General features: G+C 34.2%; 2 protein-coding genes across 2 annotated transcripts; both read left to right on the forward strand.

Moving 5' to 3' along the window:
* Positions 1-11,809: 11,809 nt before the first annotated feature.
* LOTGIDRAFT_69208 (hypothetical protein) lies at positions 11,810-12,148 on the forward strand (the record flags this gene model as incomplete). Its single annotated transcript, XM_009063009.1, has 1 exon — positions 11,810-12,148. A coding segment is annotated over one exon (339 nt), but the record flags the coding sequence as incomplete, so codon positions are not given.
* A 9,554-nt stretch (positions 12,149-21,702) lies between these two features.
* On the forward strand, positions 21,703-22,269 carry LOTGIDRAFT_67581 (hypothetical protein; the record flags this gene model as incomplete). Its single annotated transcript, XM_009063006.1, has 1 exon — positions 21,703-22,269. A coding segment is annotated over one exon (567 nt), but the record flags the coding sequence as incomplete, so codon positions are not given.
* Between the last annotated feature and the right edge of the window lie 1,609 nt (positions 22,270-23,878).

Below are 23,878 nucleotides of genomic sequence, written 5' to 3' on the forward strand. Positions count from 1 at the left end.
CCTGAAAATGTTGCGAAGGTGGCAACTCCACCCTCTGACCACATACCGAAATGTTGATCTAAGTGAGGCTGTTTTAAAACAGTTTTAACATTTAATTAACCTAAGCAACTAAGATGAGAAAATCAGCTGCTTGAAGGCTCTTACTTATGGAATTTCAACTGGTTTCACGAGAAAAGTATTTTCTAATTGCATACAAATTTTTCAATAATGATAAGACCACACATGAGCAAACTGTGTCAAATTACTTGATAAAGACAAAATAGAAAGCAAGTCGTATCCTTAACGGAACTGGAATTCAAGATTCTCTGAAGATAAAGGGTGATTTACAATAAAGTCATTTTCAAAACGTAAATAAATCACTCCAACAATCTATTATCTACCGTATACATTGAGAACACAGATTGTGATAAATGTAATGTAATAGATGATATGATTCACCATGTATTGTATATCATCTATAAACGATAGGAAACAGTAATCGAAGAAATAAGAAAACGATTACTACGTTTAAATAGGATACTTTCAAATATCGGGTAGTTTATATTATATGCTTCTCAAATAAAGAAACTGATGACAATAAAAAGCCAATTAAAGCGTAAATTATATTGCTGTTTATATTATATGTTAAATTTATGTATAGGTTTGTTCTTTATTGTTATTTGTCAAAAATAATGTTTCATTCCATCGAAGTTTTAGACAATGACAAAGTCTGTATCAAAAACCTACATCCGCCTGTTTCTACACCACAATAATGATAAGACTTAACAAGGGAAGTCGATATCTAGCAAATCAGTTATCAACCCTGTTTCAATTAACTCGTTTCCATGTCACCGTGACACAAGGAAAGACAACTTTATGAATCATTGCTCACTGTTCTTTGTTAATTAGACTCGTTAAGTGAAATAAAATATTGAATGTTTTATGTAATTAAGCTCACCGAATTGTGCCTGTTTCCGCTGAAAGTTAATTGATAACCCCCTCCCCTTCCTTGACCTAAGTACAACCACTTATAATACGATAATTGTTGTCATATTACCATGATTTCACTTCAATCTTTAATAATTGAATTTTCTCAGACCTCTTTATAGAATTTCAACAGTTACTCGAAACCATTCATGAAAATTGAAGCAATAAATAGTCATGAAAAGGCAAAAGCGCATCCCGATTTCTTCAGATATTTGAGCCAGTAAGATTATACCACGAAATAGATCCACAGATCAACACAAGTTTAACTTAGAAATAAAGATACTTTAACATTACAAAGAGTTTATTTTTTTCTATATTTGAAACTATCGTGATAAAAAATTAAACAAAAAATCACATATCGCCCGACTCTAATTTAACTTCCATAGTAACAATGTTACATTTTAAATACACGAAGCTATAAAAATATTGCAATCATCATGAACAGTAATTAATAGGTACAATGAACATCTTCTAATAATTCTAATCCTAATTATATTTTGTTTATGGTTCGATATCTTTTTGTCATCATATTAGATAAAGCGCAGTTTATAACATTATCGGTTGATTTTATTTTGTTGTGTTTTTCAGGTGAAAATGCATTCCCACAGCTTATGGCTTGGGGCATGTCTCCTCTTAATAACAGTCATATCAGGTCAAGAAGGTATGTATTAATTTTGTTAATTTGAAACACTACTCATCTGTTATAGCCTTGGATTATGCTGATGCTTTCTGAAAGAGCATAGTTTTGAGTCAGGAATGAAGAAAAGCAGTTCGTGCTCAAATACGAAATTGCAAAACCTTACAATTTTATTTTCTCGTGACCATTCTGTGAATTAAAGATAAATTTTACATGTGTTAGAGAGAAACGGGATAACATCAACAACAAATTCAAATCCAAAGAACAAATGGTAGCGTTTAGTTTACGATACATAACCAAATTAATGGTTGACATCATTTGGCATCACATGCTTGATGTCAATAGAAAAAAACCCAAGATAACCAAAATAATGGCTGACAGCTATGGGTTGATTGGTATCAGTGTACAATATTTTATGAAAGGTCGGCATCGTAAAGAGCAAATGGTTGATGATATACCAAGACTTATCTGTTTGGCACCCGCTTACAATGGAAAGCAAAATTAATGGTTTATACCAAGATAAATAGTTTACAAAAAAGGTGATATATGGTAACAATTAAAAACAAACTTAAGATATGAATTGAGGATGAAATTTGGAAACCTGAATTAAAAGTTTTTTTTCCTTTCTTTACAGAATTTGAAGAAGTTCCACTTGGTGAAGGTAATTAATTGACTTATTAGATTTTCTACTTTTAGGGATTGTCGGTCCCATGAGTCATCAGCACTTATTAATTCAGTGTCCCACTGCGTCCTAAAGTGTTGTGTTGTGTCAAATAGATCAAATTAACCGGCGATCATATTTGTATTCGGTTCACTTCAAATATGGAAAATCATCACCTGCATCATCTATTCTAAGCACTAAATTTCACTTTAGAACATTCAATAAAAGGTTTTAATCAAAACGTTATTTCTTTTGTATTTCAGAATGTAAAAAAAGAAATTTAGATTTGATGATTCTGCTAGATTCGTCAGAAAATAAAGCAGAATATAATGCTTTAAAGGAGTTTGCTACCTCAATGCTCAGTTTTGCTCCCATTGACTCTGGTAATGTGAGAGTTGGGTTTGTGTCTTACAGTTCTCGCGTCAACACTAGGTTTAGCTATAATGAACATACATCTTATGATGATGTCCGTGATGCAATTTCGTAAGTATAAAATCTGCTTTCTTTTAGCATTGCTGATAACATTATTTTATCTTGTATACTTTTCATTTGATTTCTCAATTACCCCCTTTGTTATGTAACAATTCAATGTTATATTTTCGTCTTTTACATAGTAGAAAATTATGTAACTGTCTGACTGTACATTTGAAAATAGAATTATGGCCGTTGTTTTTTGTTTTTCCCTTTTTAAGAAAGTTTTAATATTGCTTTTGCAGAGCTGCTGCGTTCCGTCCCGGAAGCCGTAATCTGTATCAAGGATTACGGATGGTTAACCAGTTATCACGAGAACAATATGGTGATAGGTAGGCTTGTCTTAAATTTTTGTTTTATTTTGATAACCACACTAACAGTTTTTAAGGCCATCGAGTATGTTCGCCTTAAAATAGTCACCTCAAACATACAAGCTGATCTTAGATCCCTGGTTCCTGATCTTTCGACTTCTAGCAATCCTACCTTTGCCTTATACTGAATAAAAAGCCCCGTAACTAAAAACTCGAAACATAATTAGCTCAGTCAAATCAATAGTGTTGCCCGAATCACTTACTGTTTCGGTGATTACTGGAATGCGCTTAAGAGGCTTCTCGAATAACCCAAATGGTGTTCGCGGTTGTCTCCGTGTGTTAGGGAACATAATTTAAGTTAACATTTTACATACAAAATATGTTCGTATTGTTATTCCAGAGCCAATGCACCAAACGTTGTCTTAATCCTGACATCTGGTGTATCAGCGCTGAACCAAGAAGATGCTATTCGTGAAGCTCGAAGTATGAAAGAGTCCGGAGTTAGTATCTTTACTGTTGGTGTTGGATTCCGAGATACCAGTGAAGTCGATCGTGTAAACAGTGTTCCTATTGACGATACCAAATTTATAATGGATAATTACGGTGATCTGCCATTTATCGCTGATGTCGTCTTCTCACAGATCTGTTCTAGTAAGTAATTTTTTCAGAAAAACATGCTGATACAGTGAATCCCCTTTAAGCTATCAAATATGAAATCACTGCACAAGATAAACCTCAATAAACCACTGGACTGCAATGCGGCATCAAAATCAGGTCCCAAAGTGTCTAATTCAAAGTTAATTAACCTCTCGAAACCGGCAACTGAATTTATTCAGCGATTATTGATCAGTAATAAAGGTTATGATGACACTTACATTGGTTAATTATCAAAATAAACGATTAATCGCTCTTCTAATTGAAAATTGAGTGTTAATTGTTAACACATTAAACATTACTCCATTGCCTTTTCCATAACGCTTTTATGTAAACCAATATTGAACAAAGGATGTAATTCTGTTTAAATGGCGATTTTCCTCTAAACCGACACCGCCTCTATCCGACACTTTCATCTAATACCGCCATGATTTTCCGGTTTAGATGGTTTCATTGTACTTCAGATACGATGGCACTGGTCTGATTTCGAGCTTCAATTCATTAAGTGACATGCGATCGATTTTCTAATATTATTGTCTTTGTTTATCTGAGAGTTTAATCCTTTCTTTTAAAATTTCAGGAATTGCCAATGAAGGTGCCGCCAAATTCAGAGGTGAATATTTCATATTGAAACCTAAAGTTTTTGAGGATTTCAGTATTTTCACCGATCACAATTTAAATACCTGCTGTTAAAATATCATTAGACTCTCATCTTACGATGATGCAGGAATTGATCTGCTATTATGTCTCTCCAAGATGAAAATAAATTTTTTGAAATATGCTTATACTTCCCCTTGACATACTTACAAAAGGAAATTTTTCGAACTAGTATACTTACCAAGCCCATTCTTATAATTGCAGCGTCAAAAGAATTAGATCTGGTCTTCCTGTTACATTATTCCAACAAAATATCTCAAGGAGATTTAAACAAAGTGAAGTCATTCATGACTGGAATAGTTGCTGATGCCGATATTAATTCCGGGTCTGTCCGGGTAGGCGCTGCTTATTACAGGAGGGATGCTAACGTAATATTCAACCTCAACCAATATGTTACTAAACAAGATCTACTGAGTAGCATTGGCAAAATACCATTGAGTTACAGATCACGTCAATCTAACCCAGCCTCTGGTTTGGACACTGTCAGAACTCAGATGTTTACTCGTGGATCTGGTGACCGACCTGATGTTCCCAATGCTGTCATCGTAATCACGGATTCCACTGCTAACGAGAATGTTGAGAGTACCATTGCATCGGCCAAGGCATTGAGAGAAGCTGGTATAATCGTGTACAGTGTTGGTATTGGTCTTGATCATCCAGAAGAAATTGATGTCATTGCGTCAACAGACAGTGGTTATGATTTAGAGGGATTTGGTGAACTTGAAGTTGCAAGATTGGACATCGTTTCACAAATTGCTAGCTGTAAGTTATAACATATAACATTTTCAGAAAAATACTAAAATTTGTCTAAGGAGTCTAGCATTTCACAGCAATTTTATGAATCCAAGGTCGATAACGACCTGTTGTACTGACGCATTTGAGATGCTGTTTGTAAAGTTGATGATGAATCTATTTCATTTCAGTACGTTCATCAGCCTCGGTTAGCCATGTAGAGGAAAAACCACAAGGTAAGTTGATTTTTAAGTGTATTAGTTTTAAATTTGGCTTCATCAAATCCCATCTAGCATCTGTAAGAATTGACTCTTGACTTCATCAAAATTCAGTACATCAACCATTTTTTAAGTCATTTGCATCATCAGTCATTTTTATCATTTTAATAATCAATTAAAATATATTCTATTGGCTATTTATTTCAAATGAATTCTAGTCTCATCAAATTCCTCTAACTTCAGTGTACTTCAATGCTTTAAGTTCGTTTGTTATCAAAGATTTGATAAAGCCAATCTGTTGTTTTATATCACGATAATTTAATGAAAATTATCTTAAATGAAATGGTGCCTTTTTAACAATATCGATTTATACTATTTAAATGAATTTGAAAGTTATGTTCTACTAAATAATCATCGTCCTTTATACATTGGCATTCGAGTATTTAGAAACGAATTTATCAGAGAGATATACTACTATTAAAGATTTTTTTTCAGAAAAAACGAAAAGATGCAACCTTTGAATTTAACTCTAATTTTATAAAGTGACATGGGTCTAAAATATAATTTTATTTGACGAAAAAGTGTGGAACTAGCTTTACTTATTCATTATTTCCTGATCCCTTTTATAACAGTGAATGGACTCATAACAGTACTCCAAGATTATTTTTAACAAGTTTAATAATATGCTATTTCCTTTCTAAAGTTTTAGTTTCTGATTCCTCTAAATTTGGAATAACAAACGCATGATATTAACATAACTGGTAGGAGATACAGCAGAGATTTTAAGCGAAATGCGCATCTGCGAGGCGCTATAGATTTTAGGTGTGGTTTCTCACTGATGTTCAAAGGTATTTGATGGATGGCGCTTTTTTACATGTAGGTTATGCCTTTAACATGTAAGTCTTTTTTTAGTATTCCATATTCCATTACAGTTACTAACAAATTAGATTTAGCCATCGTCTTCCACCTTTCAAAGAAATTAAAAAATGTGCCAATCAAAAAGACATTCCTACCATTTTTGGCACACATTTTAAACCATGCTGAGATAGATAAAGGCAACATAAGAGTAGCTTTGATGTCGTTCGGTGATAAGCCTACCATTCACTTTAATCTGAACAAGTACAATTCACGACAGAAGATTCAACAACAAATCAAAAAGTTGTCAGCAAAACATTTAAAATCGAAGAAGTCCAGAGCGGATTTAGCACTGCAAGCAGTTCGAGATACCATATTTCAAGATGTTAATGGTGATCGTCCAGATGTCGATAATGCTGTAATTTTTATAACGGATTCGGAAATAACTAATCCAACAGATGTACAGAAAGTATCCTCCGAGTTGAAAAATTCCGGAACCACAATTTTTACTCTTGGATATTCTAAAGCAGACGACAAAGTTATGGAAACTATATCTTCTCCAAGATACTCCATTATGATAAAATCATTCAAAGATTTCAAGTTGGATGGGACTTTAGATATAATATCTGTCAACTTCCCTGTCCGTAAGTTTAACGTAAGGTCTATTAAATTTCTTTGGAATCTTAAAACCTTGCTCCTTGCACACATTTGTTGAATTACTGTAATCAAATAGTTGAATATTTTTGAAGATTCTTTACGAATGTTCTATTTCTTGTTTAGCCTCAATTATTGATAAGAAGAAAATCTTTTCTAGTTAGAGCTAAGGAAAATGGAAAGAAAAAGACAGACATTAGAAAAGAAGCAAGAATCCCGGTAGTTGAAGCAACTATTGTACCACAAAAGGCTGTTCAACTATCAACCGATACCAAAGGTTTAACTTTTGAGTTCCTTCTGAAGTCTGGTTTTAATACATAGCATGAGTAGTGATCACTTTCTGGAAGTTGAATTGTTATTTATCTACATTATTTTGAGTTTACTTGTAAGTTGTGCCGTTTGAAGTGATCTTGATTTTGAAGTGAAAGACTCTATGATTATTTTTTTTGTAGCATGATTAAAAATGTAATCATATACGAGTATGTCATCAAATATATTCCTTTATCCTATATACAAATGATATATTTAATTATTGTCACACGTTTCAGGTTGTTCACCTTCAAAAGTTTATTCACTCAACCATTCGGTAGTTATTTTCATGGTTACTTATAAGTTCAAATGTAGCCATGCCGTTTGTTTTTCACACAATTATTATATACCATTCAATGTACTTTGCATACAGCTTTAGCTTTTTGTTTTTTGCGCATTGTCTGTGGGTTATTCCCCTTTACTATGACAGCAAAACGTTGATATGAAAGGTCTTGTTATACAGGAGCATTATTACCACTTGCAATCTTGAATCTTCATTACTGAACATTGAATTAATACTGGGGTTAATTGTGTTGGACAGAAAACTCTTCTGACTGAAATACGTTTTATTGAAAAAGAATGCTTTTAAACTTAATCCACTGATAATGAATTTCTGGGAATGCATTTTAATCAGATGACACGTTAACTATTGCACATCACCTAATCATATCGTGTCAATATTTTTTACACAATCATAACCAAATGATACGGGCATTTGGCTAAAAGGCTCCAAACCTTGTGCTTGTCATAACATCGTCAGTTTTCTTTATTCCTTGATTTAGATCAAGCGTAAGAGTGAAAACTTAAAAATATGAAATGCATAATGGCTGAATCTATATCTGTTATACAGAAGATCCTGAACAAATGTTTTAGAAAAATAGGCAAGCAGTATTTGGTTAAACAGTAAAATGAATGGTATATAATACAATTTTGTTTAAATTTTAGTAATTGAAAAAGCTGACGTAGCAGTAATCTTCCAAATTTCCAAGCGCGTAAAGACAAAACAGTTTAGGAAGGAGTTCATACCATTCTTACTGAACTTGTTTGAAGAGGCCGACATTGATTCTGGCAATATGCGGATTGCATTGGTTTCTTATGGTAAAAGAGCAACAGTCCAGTTCTATTTGAATACCAATACAAAGATCACTGCCGTACAAAAGACAATTGGCCAACTGAATCCACGTAAACTAAAACAGAGTAAAGCAAACGGCGGTAAAGCGCTTCAAACCGTCATGTCTGATGTCTTCAAACCAACACGTGGTGATAGACCGACAGTACCAAATATTATCCTTTTAATCACTGACACTAAAAGTTTATACGCTAAGAAGTTCTTGAGAACATCAAAGAAGGTGAAAGCCACTGGTGCCAAGATAGTAGCCATTGGTGTGGGTAATGCTGACCATGAACAGCTGGAATCGGTGGTTTCACCCGGAATGATATTGAAACTTCAAAGATTTAAAGATTTTGTTGCAACAGATTTCATAAAAGTTGTGAGAAGTAAACTTTCTGCATGTAGGTTAAATATTCAAATATATTTACTTATGCAATATAAAGTTCATGAATGCAAAACTTGTAATCAACAAACACAACAGCATATCAACAGAAAGGCTAGATTATTTTTCTATTTAATGATGGCCTCTTCAACATGTTATTTTTCTTTTTTCACAGCTTTAAGAATAGATCAATCTACAACACATGGTTCATTTAATAAAGAACTGAGAAGTCTCGAACCACCGTCTCTCATCGATACACAATTTTTAAGTGATACAGGTTACGTATACACACATTGTATCAAAGTAGGCCAACTCATCCACTTGAAGCAGTTAACACGATTTCACTAAGATTTCCCAAAATTACACTAGCACTCCTATCACCACATTTCGAGCTATGAAGATGATCTTGGTTAGAAATATGTTTCAATTTTGACAATACAAAGCATTCGTATTAAGGCCAATAACTAATTCCATGTAACTCAGCAAAGAAAGATGCAGTCCTTCGAGATTCTTTTGTATTACTAGAAGGTTAACAGCAATATTTTCCTTGTCAACATATTGCAGGCACGTGATTTATGAGATTCACATATTACCCATACCAAGATGACGATGAAGGATAAGGACGGCTCACGAAATGCACAACCTATCGACTTCGGCCGTCCTACTACAGATACTCAAGCGTCTGTATACTGTGATCACTCGTTTTTACTAGTCGAGTAAAATTTGTTTGTGAACACGATAATGGCTACAGAACGTATCGATGTCGATGATGACTTCATTTTCACCATTTTTCTAGGATATACTAATTTGTCATGACTTGTATTAAATTTTGTTTATCAAAAGCTGCAAAGTTATTGACTTTGACATTAAAATTAAGTTGACTAGTTTTAAGAAGACAAGACAACCGCACTCTAATGCCTTATATCCTAAACCAATCACAATTCACATTATTCACAAAGATTCTTTATTTCAATTATATTATTTTTTAATGAACATTCTCTCAACTAGCTGCTGGCTGTCTTATTTACATATATTTATTGCCACAGTCAACCAAGCTTTCATGGGTGGTTAAATTAGTTGAATTATTTACAGGGAATACCATAATCGTTTATCTACAACTTGACAAACCTTTCAAGAAGAAGCAGATAAAGACGGCATTGATACCTCTACTGTATGATCTAGTCAACAAGTTAGACCTGAAAACAACCAAATTAGCCATGGTCTACGGTAAACATGGCGGAAGGAAAAGTGTTTTCCAAACAAGTTCAAATGATGAGGTGAAGAAGATTATATCCAAAATTCAAGCAACTCGACTTTCTGCCAAAAAATCAGATTCTGGTAAAGCTTTAAAGAATGTGAGAAAGGTTTTAAATCAGATTTCCTCAAAGGCACCAACCCCAACCAAGAAAACAGTGATTGTTATTTCTAACGCTAAAATGACTGTAGGACGCAGTGCTGCTTTGGAAGAGTTAGAGTCTCTAAAACAGGAAGGAGTACAAGTAAAGTCAATGGGATTGTTTAATGCCGATGCTGATGAACTGGTGAAGATATCCAGTAATGGAGATACTGATATATTCTCTGTTAATGGTAAAAAGTTAGCGAAAGAAAAAATAACAGGGAGTAAGTTTTTAAGGGTCAACACTTACGCACACAATCACTTATCTCTTCATCCATTGAAATAGTTAAAACCTAACTTGATTTGTAGCTTACTTTTTTTTTAAGTTTATGCATATTAGTATGTATCAAATCAAATAATTTGCTTTTTACATTACGTGTTGGTAGTAGTACTCCATTATATTTGATAATCATAGGTTCAGCTCTCTTTCTATTATTTGTATAGGCAAATCATCAACTACAAATGGCCAACCTGCAACGATACTCAATCAACAAGCGCAGCAAGGTTCGAAATTTTGTTTTGTATTCTGCATTATCAGACAGTAAGCACTGCTCAATATCTCAAATCCAACGCCTGCATATTCGTTGATGCGACATTTTTTCAGATAGATATACGAAATTGAATACCACAGACGCAAAATGTAAATTTGCTATACGCTTTGTCAGCTGGTTTATGGTTTATTCAATTATTATTAAATTCCAACCACATCGTCTTCATAATCACAATTATTATCAATACTGTGACAGAAACCTTCCAACATTATGCTTGTTAATATCTGTGTACTCTATTCAATACCAGATGCATTTTAGCTTAGATATTAAATACTTTTATACTTATATCTTACGAGTATGTCTTTTAAATCATTCAATTATTTATTAAATAATTTCTTCTATACATCTGTACAATACATATGTTAATGCCACCATTCACTGTAGTTGTGTTGAATATAATTCAACAATCGCTTTTTGTATCTACTGTCAACCATATGCATTATCTGTTAACTAGTAACACTAGACGAAGATGAGGAGACTAAACTATAATTAGGAGGCCAAGCTGACCTACAGAGCACATACTAGATTTGAATAGAATTTTATAAACTTAATTCAAAACCAATATTAATGACTGTCTATTAATTAATGACTCTGACACTAACTTGATTGTAAAGTGGCTTTCAATGGGTTTTTATGGGTCTTTCTGCAAAATTTTTCTTGATGGCATCTATATTGAAAATTGGAATGGTACAAACCAATGCAATCAGCCATACACATACAAATATTTCGAAATCCTCAACACAATGCCTTTAAGTCTCACTCAACATCATCTACGTTTGTTCGACAGGCCTTATTATGCAGTCTGGCGCTTCCCTTTGTTTACTTTAATATGTAGAGCGTATTTTACTATTACAATATTTAGCATTTATCTATTACATTTACAGGAGCGTCTGGTTCAAGTTCATCTGGTTCGCTAGCAAGTGAGTACCAAGCGCTTATCCATTTTAGGTAGCTTTTCCAATTTCTTTTTGTTTCCAATGTAAGTATATGTTTTATAAAACATGCGCATATTGGCGTTTGACAAGCAATTGTAGCATAAAGAGTAACACAATTCTATACGACTTTATGTATAATCATTTTTGATAGATATATTATATTTTTCATTTGCAGAAAGTAGAAAAGCAGACATAGCTATTATTTATCATGTTTCAAGAAAGATGAGGAATACTAACTTCCGTAGAGGATTTGTTCCCTTTGTAGGAGATCTTCTCCAAAAAGCTGGAATTGATTCTGGCAATACCAGAGTAGCACTCGTCAATTATGGCAATGATGCTAGCGTGGACTTTCATTTAAACACCCACAATTCACTTAGTGCAATACAGTCAGCTTTGGCGAAAATTAATCCAAAAACAGTTAAAAACAATAAAGCGAACACCGGAAAAGCATTGGAGTTGGTACAATCGGAGGTGTTCAGTTCTGCTAGAGGTGACCGAGCTGATGCTCCCAATGGGATCATTCTAATCACAGACATGAAAACAAATGTCGATCAGCAAAAGTTCCTGCAAATGGCGCAAATGCTGAAAGGATTTGGTGTTGAATTATTCACAGTTGGTGTTGATAATGCCGATGCAAATGAGTTACGAGCAGCGAGTACTCCTGGCTACTATGCTTCAATTGGTAACCAAAAGAATTTTAGAAATACCCAAGTTGTTAATACTATCACGAGCAAATTTATAGCATGTGAGTGTAACATTTGGTTAATTTATAATAACTTAAAGATTTCTAATCAATGATTTCGTTAAAATTCATACGAGTTTGATCTTAAAACACAAAATTCAAAAAATGAATATATTTCTTAAAAATATATTTGAATTGGAACGCAATTAGATGTTATAATTTTGTTACTGTAGTGAATCCACCTGCTATAGAAGTTCCTTCCAAACCTGTTGAGGTTACGACTGGTGCTACAAGAACAGAAGTCAGAGGGCAAGGTCGGAGGGATGCGTTCATTGTGTAAATTTTCAACGCATGAGTAACTTTTGTACATTTTCTTTGCACGCCAATATTTCATATACACTTTTCATTCTTTAATCCTAGTTTTTAAGACATAAAATATTTCAGTTCAGATGCTAATGTAAGTGCAAGCGCTGTTTGTACGTCATGTGTGCCGCGTTTGCGTCTTTGCTTTGCTGCTTTCAGCTGTTGAAGTGTGCGATCTGTATCAGTTGATCTGGTGCGTAGCGATAAAATCTAGTATGAGTTTGCATCCCGGACGTATTTTCAAACCTACTCACATTTGGAGCCTTTCTTTCCTAACATTCTGATTTAATGCGTGTGTCAACACTCTTGAAAGTCTGAATGATCTTTTGGCACATGAATGATCCTCATGTGCCAAAAGGGACTAATCCATGTTAACTTGGCATGTTGTATCTTAATATATCTAATACCGATACTGATATCAGATTTGTATACAACCTTTTTTGTTATTTGGCTCAAGAGTCAAAATTCTTTACATCATTTTGAGTTTTAGAACAATGAAAAAAAAAATAATAACGTCTGATTACAGTAATTGTTTATTTCTCACGCCTTCTCTTGCTAAATTACTCTTACTAACTTTCAAACTTTTAAAGTAACAGTAAACTATAATTAGCGAATCGTGAAAATTTTTAATAATATTGGGCTGCTTTTTTATGTTCGGATTGGTTCTTTGTCAACGAAAGTCTATTTTTTATTATTCAACGCAAATCCAGGAGATAATCAAACTGCTGTGAAATTTGAAATGGAAATAGTTATTGCGTTTTAAAAATTGGACTTTCGTTGTTATGGAATTGCACTTTTCAAAGGGTACAGTGCTTGATATTGTTACATTCAGGTGACAGTGCCTGGAGTTCTGGAAGTAGCTGGAATTCCGGTGGAAATACTGGTGGTACCCCGGGTAATAGAAGAAATAGTTGGAGCTCAGGTGGATCAGGGAACCGTGGTTCAAGCTGGAGCTCTGGTGACAGAGGATCCGCGGGCAGTGGATCATCACGTGGGAGCTCTAGTGGTTCAGGAGGATCTGGTGGCAGTAATGGACCCGGAAGGGGATCTCCAAGTTGGAGCTCTGGTGGCTCTGATGGAGGAGGATCTTCAAGTTGGAATTCTGGTGGTTCGGGAGGATCTGGGAGTAGTGGATCCAGAGGCAGTGGATCATCACGTGGGACCTCTGGTGGTTTAGGGGGATCTAGTGGCAGTGGTGGATCCAGAAGAGGATCTTCAAGTTGGAGCTCTGGTGGTTCGGGAGGATCTGGGAGCAGTGGTGGGTCTGGTAGTGGATCTTCACGTGGGGGTTTTGCTGGTTCGGGAGGATCTGGTGGCAGTGGTGGATCTGGAAGGGGTACTTCACGATGGAGTTCTGGTGGTTCAGGAGGATCCGGTGGCTCTGGAGGCCCTGGAACAGGAAGTAGTTCTAGGGGATCAGGAGGAACCTCTTGGTCATCTGGCGGACCCGGTACCAGTGGTAGCGGAGGACGGGGGACATCTGGATCTGGAATCGGAGGGAGTGGATCTGGCACACGTGGCACCGGAGGTAGTGCAACAGGAGGAAGGCGAACGTCCTGGACATCTGGTGGCAGTGGATCAGGTGGGCCTGGAACCAGCGGCACGGGTGGGCCCGGCACCAGTGGTAGCAGAGGAAGGTGGACATCTGGATCTGGAAATCGTGGTACCGGAGGTAGCGGGACAGGTGGGACAAGTGGCACTGGTGGGAGACGAACCTCTTGGACATCTGGTGGAAGCGGGTCAGGTGGGGCTGGAACTAGTGGCACGAGTGGACCCGGCACCAGTGGTAGCGGAGGAAGGTGGACTTCAGGATCTGGAACTCGTGGTACAGGGGGTAGTGGAACAGGTGGGACAGGCGGCACTGGAGGAAGACGAACTTCATGGACATCTGGTGGCGGTGGATCAGGTGGACCTGGAACTAGCAGTACAGGCGGTAGTGGTGCTGGTGGACCAGGATCGAGTGGTACCGGGGGATCTCGCAGGCCATGGACATCTGGAAGCAGTGGTGCAGGTGGACCAGGATCTAGTGGCACTGGGGGATCGCGAACACCTGGTGGTAGTGGAACGGGTGGACCCGTTTCTGGTTCCACGCCTGGTAACGTTTTCTTTGACTTACTCAGTTTGCACTTCTTTTTCGCAAACTAGATATTTATGATCGCCATTGAAGTTATCCATTGAATTGAGTTGTTTTTCGAAACATAGAGAATATATAATTATATTGTACATGTACTTATTCCAAAAAAGTAACCATTGCCGAACATATTAAAGTCACATGATATTCATTTAATCTAAAGTAAATCGTTACTTTAATAACGGCATTCTGTAAATTTTTAATAGTAGAAGTAGAAATTTTATCGTTTGCTAATCTGTCTGTCTTTTCTAGAATATAAGTTGTTGACTTGATAAAGACATGATATAATTAATGACGAAAAAACGTCAAGTTTGAACAATTTAATAGAACCAATTTACTGATTAAAATGCAATGACAAATTAACCTTGAAGGTTATCAGTGTACTTACAAATGATTCATACTGAAACTGGGTTTGATTTTTCAGGAGGTGGACGTAAAGCCGATTTTGCCATTGTTTACCAGTTATCTAAAAGAGTTAAAAATGTGCCATATAGAAGAGAATTTTTGCCATTTTTATCTGAAGTCGTGGACAAAGCCGATATTGATAACGGTAATGTACGAGTGGCTGCTGTCAATTATGGAGCTGAAGCTAGTCTTCAGTTCCCACTTACTAAACATACTACCAAAAAATCGTTAAAAGCAGCTTTAACCAAACTGAATCCAAGATTGAAGCATAAAAAAGCAAATGCTGCAGCTGGTATGGAGGTCGTTCGCAAACAGGTTTTCACACCTGGTAGTGGAGACAGACCAGATGCACCCAATTATGTTCTTGTAGTTACCGACACAAAGTCTTTAGATTCCGCTAAGTTTAAAAGCGAAGCTGATCAACTCAAATTGTCCGGAGCCCAAATCTTTACAATTGGTACCGGTAAAGCTGATAGCGGTGAACTACAATCAGTTGCTTCACCCGGGCACTATACCAAAGCCAGCAAATTGGAAGATCTTAAAACTCCCGCCGTAGTTGGTTCATTCAGAAGTAAATTTCCCGCATGTGAGTATTCAGTTTATTGTATTTAAATACTAGTAAACGTAACAATCAAATTCACAAGAATATGTTGATAATTCATTACGAACATCAATCACATTTCAAAACTTTCCAGTGTATGAATTGTGGTTAAGTAACAAAATCAGTTATTTCACTTTTATTCCAAGTTTAATGATACATATTTAAAGGGACAGATGTGCCATTTGTTTGACCCATCGTAGCTTAGTCTCAGAAACGGATTTTTTTTTTAGCTAAGCCAATCAGTAATAGTGTTCACAGCTCAACGTCGAAATTTAAGCCTTCAACTCCCTGCATGTTCAGAATTATTCGCACTTGAAAGGCAAAAATACGATATAGAAAAGAAATCCCTAGTTTGAGAAATTTTAAAGGACTTATACGATTTTCGTACATTTGTAGTACTTTTGAATTCTATTTACATATGTACATAATATAATCAAGACTCAAATAAAACCAGCTCCCACCCCCAAAGGCGTTTCTGTTCCTTTAATGTATATACTATTCCTTGTTGTATGATATAATAACGGTTGTCAAATCTCATCTCTCAACAGTTAGTGACGCTCCAGCAGTGCCTGTCACTACAACCCCAGTTCCGGAAAAAGAAAAACCTACACCAGGTACTGGTGCTAGGAAACTACCTTCAGGTTAAATTTCCAACATAATTTTGAAGCATGGCGATACCCCTTTAAAAAAAAGAGAAACACGACCTCCATTTTCCTAAAATGCTATAAGTATCCAATCAATAACACTTCACGTTCCTTAAAAGTCAATTACACCACGAACTGGTAATGTTTAAAATTCAATTTTCATGTCTTCATCACTGGATCTATTTAATTACAACCCAGTCCCAATTTTTTGAATAATCTTTCTACTTCTAACTTTCTTTTTAACCCAGAACTTTTACCTGCATTTAAATACACCCCCGTTCTAACAAGTGCTATCGGAATTCTAAAGCATCATAATGAATTATATGAAGTACGATTTGATTTATTAAGCGATGTGAGTTGTGTTGTGTTGTGTGATTTCTTGAGACAAAGTAATAACGTCTGTTCTGAATAATTTTTGGATCTGGAGTCGTTTGATCTTTCCGGTTTTTCCAATTTTCCTACTTATCTTACTGACAAAAAATACCAATCGTATGGAATAAACAATACTTAATATATCCCTTTGGTATTCGGGTAATATTTCAATTAAACCCCTACTACAAGATTAACAGAAAAGTTAATGCCGCAGTACTTATGCTAAATCTTTACACGGAATCATCCAAGTTAACCAAAGCTTGTAAATCATAGGTAGATATTAGGATTTCGATAGTTAGCTCACCTCTCCTTTTCTTAATCCATTTTTATTCAAATACAATAATATGGACCACCTACAAAATAATGTTCATGTAGAAACTAAATATCATGTTCTATTATTCATATAAATATTTAAATTAAAGTAAAATAAAGTCCCCATCTTTGGTATTGTCATACTATTTATAATATCACATGTTATATATCAAATAGCTCATTAAATAAAAAATGTTAGTGTAACTTGAAATATATTCATTTGAAATATACAATAAAATTATCTATTTCTAGTGGATCCCGATGCTCAAAGATTTGCAGGTAAGACGGCATAACTTTACCATCATTTGAGAAAGTTAAACTAGTAAAATGGACTGCTCAATGAACTATTCTATGTCCTATTGCGCATCTGGTGCAGACTTGCAAATCGACCATTATAAAAAATGATTCAAATCATTATTTTAACTGAAACAAACATTTCATTTATTTTTGAATTTTACGGACTTATCCATCTTGACTTTGAGTTGTATTTTCTATGATTAGATGCTGATAAGGCTGATATTGTTTTTGCTGTCCATGTATCACCAAGGGCTTCCCAAGAAGACTTCAAAAAAATGATCCAATACGTTCAGGGACTTGTTGATAGAGCAGATGTTGATTCTGGAAAAGTTCGATTTGGTTTTATGATTGGACAATCATATACTCCATTCCAATTAAACACGTAAGATAGTTTTAATTATATTCTCTAAGGATTGATGTAAACACTGTTTACAGTGAAAGTAACATGATTAATTTAATTACACATTCTAACAAATCGCATGTTAGATACATGAGTAATTTCCTAACTTCTGGTTTTTTTATCATTTAAGGTATCCATCTTCTAACGATATACGCGAAGCATTGGGTCGTTTGCCAAAATCAGTTGCTCGATCTAGAGGATTCGATCTGCCTAGAGTTTTACAGAACGTTCGTAATAATATGTTTACACCTGGAAATGGTGACAGATCTGATGCACCAAATAGTTTAATCGTCATTTCTGATGAACCATCTAAGCAAGACCGAAATAGAATCCGAGATGAGGCCAATCAGACTCGACAAAAGAAGATCAGCATCTACACAGTGGGCGTTGGACTTTCCGATAAGTCACAGTTGGAGGATGTAGCATCGTCAACCAATACCATCTTTACTGTTACTGATTATAATGATTTGAATAGAGCTGGGAATATGCTTGCTTCAAATGTTAAAGCATGTAAGTTCATCTTCAATAATTCATATGGTTTTCAAATTCACAGGGAGATTGAATTCATCACTTATATCATTTAAATATTGAATTGACCTGTGAAAATCATCCTGATCAATCTTGATATTATATAACTTATAACATAACAAATTATTGAATGTTATTTCAGTCCAAGGTGGTAAAGCTAAACCAGATGAGCCAGAAGGTAAGTGGTAGTATTTCAACATTGAACAAATTTTATATAAATATTTTATATAGCAGTACTAGGTCAATTCAGATTATTCATACCTTCTTACTTCGGCAATTACATGTAGTTCAAATTAAAAACATAATCTGGTTAGTTGGTTACTATTTAATTCTATACTAACAATTTTCTGATTAATTATATATTTGTGTGGTCATTCCAAACTGGAATTATTGACCATTGTTTTGTGTAAAAGGCGCATAGTTCGTGAGCCTTCAATAATTATTTAGTATTGGGTGAAGAAGCACACTGGCTTATGGCGTTGGTTATTTCTACTGCGAAACAATTGTGTAACATCGAATTCCTTTTTACGCGAAATGGCGTAGGCGAAATTTTATTGTTTTTGGAAGCGTCAAGTGGAGAACTATTTCCAATATATTTTACCAGTGTGGTTCTTTTCTCATAATCTGTCTGAAAAATAAAATTGTTAATTGTTATTTAAAGGAGGTTGAGCCTTGTTTGGTTCCCTCATTGTATTCAGGTGACATGGTGTGTGTGTTACCTTATTTATTATGTACTTATATTCTGTATTTAATTTGTAATTTGTTAATATCATCAATATCAATTGACTCAAGAATTGTTTTGTTTTTATATTGATTTACCTTATCTACTCAATATCTTCAAGCAAATGGGTTATGTAAAAAAGGGTAAAATCACAACAAATTGTACAATGCAATGAAGAATAAAATACCTTTATGTTTTTGTATTTACGCGTTTTTGTTAAGATCCGCATCTTTACCAGCTTATCGGCACTGCAGCGTGCACCTTCTTCAGTCTTTTTTATTTGTACGCCAAGGTCGGTTTGGTGCGTTGGATCAACATTGATTCTATTTCATAGTGGTTCTATTGTTTCTTTATGTTATTTATGTTTATAGCTTCTATATGTTTACTACCTCTAACAGATTTAACCCAACGTTTTATTTAGAAGAATCTTTTTTCACATAAAATACTGTCTCCAGCATATTTTAATACAGAACTAACTCAATTATATCCAGATGGTTCAAGGTAAATCCAGGGTAATTAATTAAAGCTTTTTAATAACTCTGGAAATTTGTTGCAACTTTTATTAGAACATCATGGTGTCCGAAAATTAAATTCATTGAAGGTGCCACCTATATAATCATTGAATTCTTTCTTTCATTGTTTTCGTAACAATGTTTGACAAAGTAAAGTTTGGTAAACCAATCCAAATTTTCACAATTAGATCCAACTTATCATTACGACTATGATATTATTGCTCATCGCTATTTCAAAGAATTTTTTCATCAGAGATCTCATAATAATTTGGTTGTGTGTCGCTTTGTGAACCAAGCTACAGAAAAGATTATACAATATAGGAACAAAACAATTTTCCTTGTTTAAATTTATTCTTCAAAAGGTTGCAAACTATTTCTCTTTTTTCATGTTCTAACATTACATGTTTCTAATATATATGTGATATTCCTGATTCCAGGAGAACCCATATACTCAATTAAATTTGATATATCCATAATGATTATGTTTCTAAATATATGTAGTAGAGATCTAATTTTGGTATCTTGACATATGTTCAATTATATCATTCTGATATTATGCTATGTATTTCTTAGGTGGTCGAGTTGTTATTCCAATAACTGGATCCCCATCATTGAAAGGTTTGTATATTTGATAGATTTTGACAATTTGACTGTTTTTATGGGCATTTTGTATGATTTAAATTTTTTATCAGCACGGTTATCGTATTTACAGTTTATTTTCGCTAAATATTGTGCAAACCAGAGAAACGTTTTGTTGAGTTCTAACCATTTAAATAATTGTTCAATATGATTGCCATTTTGTGGTTTTCAGGTTGTGCTGAAGCTAAAATGGATCTTGTCATCATATTGGACGCATCTACTAGTGTAACCGAACCAAATTTCAAGAAAATGTTATCATTCTTAAAAGATTTCTTATCTGTTGCTAATATTGACAGTGGAAACGTGCGAGTTGGAGTCGTCATCTACAGTACCAAAGATCACGTTCAGTTCCATCTGAACCAGTATAGATCTAAACAAGATATTTATAATGCTATAGACAATATCCCATACCGATTTGGTAGTACCAATACAGCTGATGCTCTTAAAACAATGCATACAGAAATGTTTACACAACGTAATGGTGATCGTCCTGGTGTAGATAATATTTGTATTCTTATAACTGATGGTGTCTCTAATATTAATTCTCGAAGAACGATTTCCGAGGGTAAAGCAGCTCGTAGTAAAAATATCCATATGTATGTTATTGCTATTGGTTTAACTGATTTAAGAGAAGTTGATGGTATATCTAGTAAACCAGTAGAAGCAAATAGGTTTGCTGTTCAGAAATTTGAAGAATTGACTACGTTAAAAGATCGAGTATTTGCAGGTTTTTGTGTTGGTAAGTCTTTTGAATTATTATTTAATCTGTTTATTTCGGTTCTATTTTGAATAGAGGCAGTTCCATAGCTAATTAACCAAACAGTTTGCTAAACACTGCCAATTGCACGTGTTAGCCGCAGCTATCAACGGTACTCTCTAAGTCGGTATTAAAAGTAGAATCGAAATAGAAAGCTACTGTTCATGTGTATAAAAGTCATTGATGAAAGGGCAACATTTAAAAACATTTCGAGAACTCGTTCTAAGATTATAGGAATAAAGACAAAAATATTATTTTTACCAGTGTTTGAAATTTTCAAACAACAAAGAGAAAGATCTAAAGTAAATTTTATTCCGTAGGTAGATATAACTGTTCAATAATCAGTACATTCAGATTATTGGGAAGTAAATAAGTAAACATTCAACATTAACATTCAGTCTTTTGTTTGGGGCAATTTCATTTGTACCACGTGCTTGTAATCGGCCATCAAAGCGAATTGATACGATTTATTTCAATAAATTTTTGACCAATATCTTATATCTTATTATTCGCTAGTTTCCTTTGAGATTTGTTGTCTTTACATTTTCAGCTGAACCAACAGTTCCAATAACTCGAAAAACAAGTAAGGCTTTATTTAAAAATCACCTTTTAGAATATTCTTTAATGATAAATCCCTATTGTGTTACCTATAGCCAATATCAATTGAATTGCTTAAGCATGTTTCCCTATCCCATTTATATGTATTATATATTCTATATTTGATTGTCCAATCATAGAAATCGCTCTAAAGGCTGCAGTAACAAAGGTAAGATAATATTTCAATACAATATTTTAGTTTAAATAGAACAGAAAAACATTATGATCCACATGTTACCCTTCAGGTTGTTCAGATACTCAGATAGATTTAGTTGTTATTCTTGATGCCTCGACCAGTGTTACAGAACCCAACTTTAAATTGATGCTGGAATTCTTAAAAGATTTCTTATCGATAGCGGACATAGATCGAGGCAATGTTCGTGTTGGTGTAGTTATCTACAGTACCAAAGATCACATTCAGTTCCATCTGAACCAGTATAGATCTAAACAAGATATTTATAATGCTATAGACAATATCCCATACCGATTTGGTAGTACCAATACAGCTGATGCTCTTAAAACAATGCATAGAGAAATGTTTACACAACGTAATGGTGATCGTCCTGGTGTAGATAATATTTGTATTCTTATAACTGATGGTATCTCTAATATCAATTCTCGAAGAACAATTCCTGAAGCTGAGGCAGCTCGTAGTAAAAATATCCATATTTATGTTATTGGTATTGGTTTAACTGATTTAAGAGAAGTTGATGGTATAGCTAGTAAACCAGTAGAAGAAAACAGGTTTGCTGTACAGGAATTTGATGAACTATCAGCGATGAAGAATAAAGTCTTTTCTTCTTTATGCTACTGCAAGTATTTTGATTGTTTTGATGTGTTCGTAATAACGTGTCCTTTCTTCCATGTACTTTTACTTCTCTAATACAGAGACATCTTTCTCTTCAGTTTATCTACTATTCTTCAGTGATATCGTTCTTCGTTCAATTTCATTTGACCCTTTTTACTGTAAGAATATTTTGTATAACTGTCTTCATTTACTTCTGCCTTAAAACGTCTTGACACTTTCTGTCCGTTCTGTCGTCGCTATACTTTTTTGATTAGAATATATCTTTTTGTAATAAGAATTACAATTGTCTTAATGTGACAACCAGTTTGTCTAGCCCTTTTAGTATAACACTGTTGCGTCACTGCAATACTTACATTCTCGTATTTATAACACTTTTCTTTGTTTTTTGTCACTTCTATACTAGAATTCTACCTTTTATGACAGTGTCAAATTCTTGATCTCTTCCTTTTTATAACACATTGTCAAGCTTTATCATTTCAATACTTGAATTCTTCCTCATATAACACTTCTTCAGATTTTGTAAATCCATATATTGAATTCTTCTTCACTAAAATATATCTATCTATAATAACACTTAATGTCAAGTTGTAGAACCTTAGGACCGGGATTCTTCCTGTAATAAGAAATTCTCAAGTAGCATAACAGCAAAACGTGGATTCCTCATTCATAAACGGTCGAGCTCATAATGTGTACCCAGATTGATTATATTCAAGTTTTGGCTTACATCTACCTCACTTATGGTGAATATATTCAAATATGTGCTGTTTAATTATCACAAACGCTCTTACAGAGTTTTTAAAAATATACTTAAATATGCTTCACTACAGACCTGCATTAATTCCCTTTGTTAAGAATAATGCCCAGAGTATAATGCACCGTTAGAGATTTAGAAATAGAACTTCAAACGCGTGATTTTGTTAATTTTACAGATTCTGGATACGAGATTACTTCAATCTTGTACAACTAACCATTAGTGTGTTCTAAACTTCATATTTTCAAATTATTATTCGCAGATCTTCTTTCTACGGATAAATATGTTTACAATTGCGCCTTAGGGGCTCCGTATCTTTCCTTTTTAATAATTATCTTTACTTTTCCGTTTCAAGTAAATATTTTTTTTTGTAATATTTTAAATCTGAAATATCTTCACATGATATTTTCGTTAGAAAAAACATGGTTACACGATGAATATAAAAATGAATAAGTGTCTTGTCTAATCATTGTAGCTCCTGAACCAACAAGACCTCTACTTACAACCCAAGCACCTATTCCCATAACCTTAGCACCAAGAGTTAAGAGTAAGTTTTAATACAGTTCTAAAAATTGTTTGTTATTTTTGACTGTATAGATCTTGACATTTATATTAAAAGAAAAAATCTATTGTTAATGGTTACTTTTAGTGTTATTGTTATTTACTTTCTTACTAGTGAAGTTTGGCTATTGACCTTTATTGATCTCTTTTATCCAGTTTGTGCTGATGCTGCATTTGCGAAAAGCAACACCATTTTCATAACTTTTTAAATTCTAATTTTATCATAAAATATTAATTGGTTCATGCAATCATGCACTAAATTCTGTAAAAGTTAAATAATNTACATTAAAGGCTGAC

The sequence above is a fragment of the Lottia gigantea genome (genome assembly GCF_000327385.1).
Source record: "Lottia gigantea unplaced genomic scaffold LOTGIsca_55, whole genome shotgun sequence".
NCBI lineage: Eukaryota > Metazoa > Mollusca > Gastropoda > Lottiidae > Lottia > Lottia gigantea.